Source organism: Nothoprocta perdicaria, unplaced genomic scaffold (genome assembly GCF_003342845.1).
Source record: "Nothoprocta perdicaria isolate Ctin4 unplaced genomic scaffold, notPer1 scaffold_92, whole genome shotgun sequence".
NCBI lineage: Eukaryota > Metazoa > Chordata > Aves > Tinamiformes > Tinamidae > Nothoprocta > Nothoprocta perdicaria.
Window position 1 is genome coordinate 2,387,773 of NW_020456221.1, and position 9,943 is coordinate 2,397,715.

Below are 9,943 nucleotides of genomic sequence, written 5' to 3' on the forward strand. Positions count from 1 at the left end.
AAAAAATATTACTGAAATGCCAATAAAAATCATTCATCAGGATAATATTTAAAAATGAATACCAGAGCAGAAATAACATTTCTGGCAAATGCAAGTCAAAAAGGAAAGGTGTAATGATCAAGTTATCTACTCTATCATTTTTCCTGTGTTGCCTACAAGTACTAGAGGAACTACTTTGGACTGAAAAATACTGTTATAACTTAAAAGTCTACCTGAAATTACTCAAAAAAAATGTACTCGTATGCAGTGACCAAAAACAACAAGAAAAGTTTATTGCTAAAATAAACAGTATCAAGAATGATTTTGTATAGTGAAACCACAGATGATATTATTATGAAGGTTAGAACCAATACTCTAGTCCATATCAAAAATGTATAGGAAAAGGTTAAAGCAAAACAAAAATTCGCTGGATATTGGTACAAAATTTACTTGACAAGTTTTTCTCCAACAAAGCATCGATCACGTTAAGTCCTAATTTTTTTTTCTTTAAGTGTCAGGCCTGGCAGAAAACAGCCAAGACACATAAGCTCATTAAAAATACACCCTCTCTCCTACTAACAGGACAACTTCTGCAAGAATCCTGCAGCAACTGCTGGAACTCCCCAAAAATACAAACCATTTCAGGAAACGCATACTATCCTTAGCTATACTCACACTATGCTCTCCTGTGATTAGCTTTAAATAAGATGAGCGCATACCCTTAAGAATTTCAGTAGCTCGTATGAAACTCATACAGTCTGACAACCTGCAGCTATGAGGAAAAGTAAAAAAAAAAAAAAAAAAACCTCCATGCTTTCCACACTTCCTGAGCTGCAAGAGAAACATCTCATTTGTAGAAGCCACAAAATTTAGAGGACTTACGGAATGCTTTTCAGAGCCCTGAAAAGTTAAAAATCACGTCTAGTAGAAAATCAGGAGGACAAGAACAGCCATTTTCCTGTTGCAGCACAAGATACAAAGTTTCACTTACAATGCAGTTTGTACTTTATCCAGAGAGCCTGAAAATATTTACATTTATAAAAGGATATCAGCTTTAGCAAAGTCTCTTATCCCACACTGAGGTAATCCTGGTGTGTTTTGCATGTAGAAATCCAAGTAAAACCAATGGGCGAGTTCAATCTGAAAACATACTCTGATTGCATTGTCTCTCTCTTCACTTGGAATGTGCAAAATAAATCGGCTGCCGGGAAAGAAAGAAAAACAAGATTAGAAAATCTATTGATTTAAAAACCTAACAACAAAAATGCAGCAGTAGTTTCCCTAATCTAGGAATGCAGAGCAACAAATCTTCTTGGTGATCTACACTGCAGAAAATTTTCCCATGAAAAATACAGCTTTTAAAGTTAAGAAGGAAAATGGGTTATTTCTCTCCAAAACCTGATTACAAGAAACTAGTGAAAGAGGTGAAGACACTCCATGTAAATGGCTGTTGTTTGAAGTTTTTTTAAAATACCCTGTTAAAAAAAACCAAAAATGTCAATTCCAATATACTACTTCTAGACAGAAGTTAAAATACATGTGTATATTTTTGCAACTTAACACAACAGCCACATATTAATTGCTTTAAAATTTGAAGTTTGTCTAATTATCTTACTCATTATCTCCTTCTGAATTAGAAAGTAGAAAATTGGTCTATTTTTCAAGTATATTTTATGCTTCTTGACTACTAGCTCATATATATACATTTACATACACATATATATATATGCTTTTGTTTCTTTGTTTTCTAAATCAAGATCAACTTCTTTTCAAAAGTGTAAAGTCATTCACTCCACTGAACTTAAACAACTTGTTAGAACTCTTTTAAATTTAGCTCTTGAGAAGTACCATGCAAGTCCCAAAAGCTATAATATTGTTGCTGGTAACACAACTATTTAAAATGTCTTGAATTAAGATTTTTTAAGTATAAGTAACTTTATAGATATTCACAAGTAACTTTTCCAGCTTTCCAGTTTTTCAGTTAGCAATACTTACCACAATACTTTCCATTTAAAGGCTCTATTATCACTCTAAGGAAACTTTATACGTAAGGCTGCTGTACCTCAAAAGTATAAAAATTTTTTTTTATATGCAACTAGCTGACTATGTTTTCTTACCCCAGCACTGCAGTCAATCAAAAAGTTGGAAATGTAGTATGCAGAAGCAGCATAAAAGAAAAATAAGAGCATGCCAGCATTAGGCTTAAGAGTAATATGAATAAAATCAGCTTAGAATGCTATTTATGAATCAAGTCACTCTGTGGTACCTGAATCTGAAAAGAGGGAATGAATTTTTAACAGGAGGCACCTTCACTTTGTACGTCCTGAAGTCAAAAGATGAGACAATAGTAGGAAAATAAGAGAAACAGAGCAGGTCGTGCAGCATCCTATTGGAGACCCTACCTAAGGATGTAATTTAGGCTTTCCTGACTAAGTTCATATATCTCAAAATCAAGTAGCTTCAAGCTACTTACACTACACAGGATAAACAGTTACAGATTTAGCACAATTCATCATTTTATGTTATTTGGGAATTTAAGAGCTAAATTGTTTGATACACAAAGAAACTCACAGTCATCCAGCACATTGCCTAAGAACCTATAACCCATAGTGATAATTTTTATCACTTTTATCACCTTAGGTCATATAAAATTAAGGTATTGACCAAGATGCCTTTGATGGTGGCAACAGTCATGAGAATTACCTTGAGGCACTAAACTTAGGCACTAAAGTAGTTCTAGCTGGCCTACCCTGAGCAGCATAATTATTACTTAAACTAATTGTTTCAATGAGGCAGCACAGATGATCTGAGGATGTACACCCAAACTCCTCTCACTGGCTGGCCTCTCTGTGGGGATCAAAGGAAAGTGATTTGGCTCAAAACAAGATCTGCATGCATTTTAATTCAGAAGCATATTACATTAACTACCTCTGCAATTGCACACAGTGGTTTTTGTGTCACAGAGAAAGGTAGAGGTTGACACACACATCAACAGTAAATATAGGCAGGGGTACTTAAGAGAATGGCATCTCCTGGTACCAAAGGGCTCTGCATTCAACAAACACTTTTCTACAGAAAATTCAACTGTTGTGCCTCAGAGGAAACAGAACTATTCCTGTACAAAGACAGCACAAGTCTGAAAAATACTCTGACACTCTCAAGACACACAATGACAGTAGCTGTGTCTTAACCAAGTTTCTTGGATTTCAAGTTACATGAGTATATACTTTATACATATTACATATTCCCAAATAGGCACAAAATCTAAGCTATTGCACAAACTTGACTTGAGAGCAATTTTTTTCCTTTTTCGCTTTCTCTGTTTCATTATGTGTCAAAGAAATACGCATTTTTGCCATTATTTTCGACTTTTAGTTGATACACTAGTTCAGTCCATATAAGTTTTTCTAAGAAAATTTCTAAGTTTCTAAGAAACCAGAAATTTTCTAAGGATCCTGTACCCTTCCATAGCTTCTATTCTGCTAAAGCCAACGTAGTAATTTAAATACTGAAGACTCATTGCCAGCAGGATTAACATCAAAAATCAGTGTGTCAGAAATTACATTAAGTCTAATGCAAACTCAGCAACTAAGAACAAAAGCTTGCAGCTCACACAGAGACTGAAGAATGCAGAAGTAACAGATTTTCTGATACTCCTTTTACAGTCAAGCGGCCCAAGTGCACTACCACTGATCTTTCACTTCCTCAGTTACTCATCTGCCTTGAGCCAAGGCCTATGAAGTCCTCTCACTTCTCCACTTTCTTTCCAAAGCAAAGACCAGATCCTCTGCTCCTTTCAGTTGCTCTCTCCATGAGCAGAGCCTGGTAATATATCTGAAATAGGGCAGAACTGTCAGCACCAATGAAAAGTCAACCCCAAACCTACTAACCTACCACCTTGTGGCTTTTTTTTTTTTTTTTTAATAAAAGCCACAGCAGTAGCTCATGCAGTCACAAGACAAAAGAGCATTTTAAAGGTTGAGTATGACAACTGCTTACAGGAACATGATTATTTGGACAGCAGGGCCAAGCCTGAAACAATCTGAGATCCAGATTGCTCATGTGCCCTTAAGAGTAACACTGACAGGTAGCTACTTCAGTGCTAGCACTACTGGTGTTGCCCCTCCTGATTATCTCCGGAACAGTCTTAATTCACTCTTCAGAGGGGAGCAGTCACCTAAAAGAAATGCTGAATCTCTGGGGAGGGTGAGCAGTGGGGAAAGTCTCTTCAGGGTGCTGAGAAGAGAAACAACAGAAAGAGAAACAACAGAAACGATGTTTCAGTGGCCATGAGTTTACTGACTTAAAAATAATACTTGTGTACTGCAAACTCCAACTCTGGCATTAGATACAAAATGAACAGTAATGTGCCGACCAAGACTAGTTTTCTCTGGTGTTCTCAATTCTGGGCACTCTCATTCATCTGCAAACAAGTCCAGGGAAGTGGCCTGTCCTTTACCAGTAGCTGCCATTTGCACATAAAACACCTCAGGGAGGTCCCTGCAACACAACAGGACACACAGAACATTTTTTGTGATATAATACATCCAGTTTTGCACACCACAATTCTGGGGACAACACAGAGTAATCTCAACGTCCAAAACATGGCACTAGTGACGATGGGCGGCTGACATCTCTCTCACGAGGGCACTCTTCCCTGCCAGGAGAGGGTCCCCCCGGGCGCCGCCACGCTGCCGGCTGCGCGTCCCGCGCCCCGCGGCGGCTCCCGGCGAGCCCAGGCGTGAGGCGCCTCCCGCCCCAGGCCCCGGCGCGGCCCCGCGCTCCAGGCCCGGGCTACCCGCGGCAGCAGCACGGAGCCCAGCGCCCCTCCTGGGCTGCCCTGCCCGGCGCGACGCCTTGGCCGCGCCGCGCAGCGCGTGCCGCCGCGCAACGGCCGCAGCCCAACGGCCGCAGCCCAACGGCCGCGCCGTGCCCGCAGCTTGTGAGGGGAGGGGAGGGCAGGAGGGCGGTAAGGCGCCCCTCCCCGCGAGGGCGGCGCCGCGGGGCGCGCAGGCACTACCTGCACAGGTCGTCCAGGACGCTGCTGGGGATGTCGGCCCGTTTGGTCTCCATGGGGAATCGCGGCTCATCCCGGCGCGGCGCGGCGCGGCCCCCACACAGCGCGGCGGCAGCGGAGCGGGAGGCGGGACAAGGCGGCGCGGCCAGAGCGGCAGCCCGCTGCGCCAATCCGCGCGCGCGCTGCGCCGGGGTCCGCCTACGGAGGGTGAGCGCAACGCGGGCCCAGAAGCGGAGCCAATCAGATGGGTGGATGTTGGGGCAAAGAGCCAATCGGGCGGCGGCGGGGGAAGAGAGCCAATCAGCATCGCCGCGGTCGCGAGGCGCCCTGGGACGGCGACGGGAAAGGAGTAACGGCCGCTGGCGCCATGTCGGCCGCTCCGCGGGACGGACGGGCCCCGCCGCCGTCAGGGAGTGCGCGGAGTGGCGGGGGAAACTGGACCCGTTTTGTCCTTCCCTCTACTGCCTCGGCCCTTCCATCAGGCCGTGTGCCATCAGCTACGTCAGCTCCTCGGTTCCACTTCCAGTCTTTTCAGAAAACGAAGACAATAAAACCGCTGTAAACGTATCTTTCCAAACTGAAGGTAAATGAGAGTCTTTGATACTGCCCCAGGTATAACTTAGCTGAAGGGTATTCAGCTAGGTCAGGAAGGAGCAGTATCATAAGAGCATGGTCATAGTAGAGGAAGTAGATAAATACAGTAAGATGCTGACTATCAAAGACAGGTGATTTACGTCGCTTTAGAGGTGTCTTCTTCAAGGTACTGCTCTTGCTCATGGTTAAAGGATAAGCCTAAGTCAGTGAGCAGCGGTACAAACCCAGTTAAGCACCATAAAAATCACTCTGTTGGAGTTCGTTTCATTTTCTTTGCATTTTTCTTCCCTTGTATGGCCATTTTCCACTTCTCAGTGACTTGCTGGAGATGTGCATGATCTTAACACAGACATTAAATGTATCAAGTTTTTCATACAGAAATCGTTGCACTTAAAAGTGCTGACATGGAAAAAAAAGTTGAAATTCCCAACTTTTGTTTCCCCAGTGGAATGAAACCTATGCAGAAACAGCAATCACGGAAAAGCAGCTTTTCCTCATAACACTTTTCCCTGCTCTACTCTAGGACCTCCTTTCTTTGTCTCTTTGTTTCTGTTTTTTTTTCTCCCTTTGTTTCCTTTCTCTTTTTTTAAGTGCAAACATGATACTGGAAGCACCCCACAACTCTTAGGAGGAAAAAAAAAGTTTTAGAAAACTCTGTGATACCATAGCCTTCATCTCTGCTACTATTAGCCCATTCATGTTTTCAGGAGGAAAATAAACAAGTAAATAAGACCTGGCTGGTAACTTTTGTGACATTAGCCACATTTTCTTTATGAAACACTGCTGGGTAATAAGCTGCTTAACCCAGAAGCACCGTATGTACCAACTGGAGAACACAATGAAAGTAAACATAGGGCTGCCGAGCCCCTGGGATAGGGGAACTGGAAAAGGGCCCACTCCAACATTTGTGCCGGCTGCATTTTTCAGACATGTCTGGAAAAAAAAAAAAAGATCAGAAATGTAAGAAAAAAAATCTTAGGAACTTGGAACAGCACATTGCTGTCTCTTTTTGTTGTTGTTGTTGTTAACTCTGATTTATAACCTTGCTGTCAATGTTACCCTGTCAAGCTGCAGGGGCAGCTGGATGCCAGAATGCCGAGGTGCAAAGCTGGGAGTTTTCCCTAGCCCACACAGTGCCTCACAGCACAAGGCAATCTGCAGAATAACCTACTGTTGCAGTCAAACAGGTTTTTAATCTTTGCTTATCAGTTTGTCCTGATTCCACAAGCAAGGCTGCAAGCAATAATGAACATTTGTTTGCTGTTTGCATTGGCACAGAGAAAGCAGGTGGCAGAAAACACAAACAAAAAGGCCAAGAAGTTTGTGCTTAGAACAGGAGCCTGATTCCCCAAGAAGAGCAGTAGTTGAGGTGGAAGTGGTTTTGCTCGGAGAAGCTGGCCAACGTGGTGGACAGGATTGTGGTGACCAGGAGGAAAACCCTCCCAGAAGCTATGAACCTGCAGTAGTACCTGCAGTACCTGCTAGTACCTGCAGAGTCTGCAGCCAAGTGATTTGGCTTGATTGGATTATCATAAAATCCATTCCAAGCAACATGCCAGTAAGCTGTTCCTATGCCAAAATGTCAAATAAACTAATCTCCATGACTAATGGAGGTAATAAGGGGACTGAGAAGCACGGACTTACTTTTGCAGTCAGCAAGTTTACTCTGAAGTTTTCCATTAGAGGTGTGTACGTAAACCAAATAGAATCAAAAACATAAAAAAAAAAAAAAAAAAACACTGATTACATTCAGAGTATTCAGCATTCAGAGTGGGTATCCACAAAGGGACAGTGTCATCGAGGCATCCTGAGCTCTGCACTCCTGGTTGCCCAAGTTGTGCACCCTGAATCAACCTTGCTTAAAAGCACCTCTGACGGACAACAGGAGTCAATCAGTGCCCTGCAAGCCATGATAAAAAACACACTGCTAAATAGTCTGAAATGCAGTTTTAGTATGGCAAATCAGCCACACAAAGTTAATAAAAACTTAGGCCTTAGAACCATGTATCCAGTTTCCTAAGGAGTGATAACCATAAAGATCTGCAAATAATCTGACAGGGTTTGCAATTTTTTTAATGAGAATCACAGAAAACCTCACACATGGCATGAAATGAAAAAAATTACTAAGATGTATTCAATCCAATATTTGGATGAAGTGTGGTACCTAAATCCTGCTGAGATCAATGTAAACATTAACTGAAATAACATATAATGTTATATATATGCAGAAAAGGCATGCAGTAAAGCACAGTGCAGGCTTAGAAGGCACATGTACATGACTGACTTCAGGCAACAATGGAGCTCACAGAGGCTTAAGTGGCTGATCCACCTAACAATTCACACATCCTTTGGGCAGGATCATCCACTCAGACTCCCAGTTAAGCAGATTGTTGGAGGAGGCCTGCACCTGAGCCAAAGGCAGAGGCTAACCTTTAATTCCTGCACAGTGGATGGGGGGGGGGACCATAGCTCAGGGTGAAGATGACATAAACAAGACGAGATTAGGGAGTCAGCAAGCACATTGCTAAGCCTTTTTGATCATGACATCAGAGCCAATAGCTTAAACCACCAAAATGGAGAAGCAGGGGAGCGACATTAATTTGTATTAATTGGAAAATAAAAAGTAGGAAAACAACTGGTGTAAAAAGGGAAACAGAAGCAAGAGGACCATAAAAGGGAAATCACTGCTGTGGGCCGTTTTCTTTCATCTCCTTTCAGAAAGCTGCCTTCCAGGGAGAGGAGACAGCCTCTTAAGCACGTGGTTTTGTGGCTTAAGGGAGCCAGCAGCCCCTAACTGTAGGCGTCAGAGTTTAGCACAGCAGAGTGATCTACTACTGCTAAAGGCACAGTATCATGGACAAGCTGGCTACCATTGCCTGTGCTTTTGTTTTAAGAACACATCTGAATTCTAACATCAACATATTTTAAAGTATATGTTTATTTTGTCTGAAGCTCAGAATGAAATCTCTTGACAAAGCCTTTTAATGACCATTTCCCAGGGGTATCTGAGATATTTATCATTACTGATTCCACTGCAGCAGCACCCCTTCATGCTATTTAATACACTTGCCAGCAGTCCTCAACATTCCCTATAGAAACCTGGAAACACCAGGTGAATATTGCAAACAGAGAGAAGGAGATGAGGGAGTCTGGAGCAGATGAGGTATGAGAAGAGACTGACGCATGTGGGTTTGTTGTGCTTATTCTCAGAAGACTTCTAAGACATGGGTATCTTACTGCCATCTTCAGCTACCTACAGGGAAGTCCTGAATGATGCTATGGACAAGAGGAAGGACAAAAGGAAAAGGTCACAAGGGCACGAAGGAAAATTTCAGTTTCAAGCCTGAGGATGTCTCCTCTATGTGCAGTTAGACAACAGACCAGGCAGCCCAGGTAAGCTGGGCTTTCTACTGCTGACAGTTTGCACACACCATCCACCAAAACCCTGCTTTGAGCCGAGGTATTACATGACCTCCAGAGATCCTTTCCAAATTATTTTATAGCTACGTGAAGTAAAATTACCCCAGTAACTGAAATCATAGGATGAACCTTGGACCTGAGGTTAGGGAGTAGACATCACTTGCTGTCCTCACCACTGCCTAACTAAGAGCTAACTGAAAGAAGAGGTCTTCAGCAGTGAGGCAACTTTGTCTTCAGTGCCATGTAAAGACGGTGACAACTTAAAAAGATGGTGTGCTACTCAGGATTTTTTCCTAGGTGAAAATAAGGGGAAAAAATAACATTTGAAGACAAAGCAGGGTTTTCCTGCTTGCCTACATGAGCGTCTGCATTACAAGCCATAAAGCTGAGTCAGACTGCAGAGGAGTTGCTGGGAAGGGTCAGCCCAGCCAAGGCCGCTTCCAAGATTATGTCATGGCCAGTGAGTTACAGTTTCTTGGCAAGAACACTGCACATAGCACGAATCCCAGGGTACAGTTACGGATACCCTCTGCGGCCCTCAGCGCAGTCATACACCTTACGGCAATAACCTGTCTACCAAATTACTTTAGTGCTGCTTTTCTCATCACTTGGCCTCCAAAATTTAGGAGAGCTCACAGCAGATGAGCAGTGCATTGCCCTGCACTGCCTCCTGACAGTTTGAGGGGCCAGAAGGGGTTTTTGAACACTCAGCAAATGGGGACCACGCATAACCCCATTCCCCAGCGCCTCAGAACTGCACAGTATAAACAAACAAACAAACAAACAAACAAACAGTCTAATTGAATACACTGGCAGGCGGGCGGAGGGGCAAGGCGCGCTCTGCCCACGCGGCCGCCGCCCCCAGCCTCCATTTCGTGGCCGTGCGGCGGCCGCAGGAAGATGGCGCCCAGCGCGGCGCCCCGTGGGGCGGTG

General features: G+C 43.4%; 1 protein-coding gene across 4 annotated transcripts in view; it reads right to left on the bottom strand.

The window, feature by feature from the left end:
• DCP2 (decapping mRNA 2) overlaps positions 1-5,108 on the bottom strand; it is an 11,075-nt gene extending 5,967 nt beyond the window's left edge. For all 4 annotated transcript variants that reach the window (XM_026052867.1, XM_026052866.1, XM_026052865.1 and 1 more), the window contains exons 1-2: positions 5,000-5,108; positions 1,029-1,180 (exon numbers count right to left, since the gene is read on the bottom strand). In XM_026052867.1, coding sequence (XP_025908652.1) covers positions 1,029-1,180; positions 5,000-5,052 — 205 coding nt within the window. In that variant the 5' untranslated portion in view covers positions 5,053-5,108. The remainder of the gene's footprint in view (positions 1-1,028; positions 1,181-4,999) is intronic.
• Positions 5,109-9,943: the final 4,835 nt, after the last annotated feature.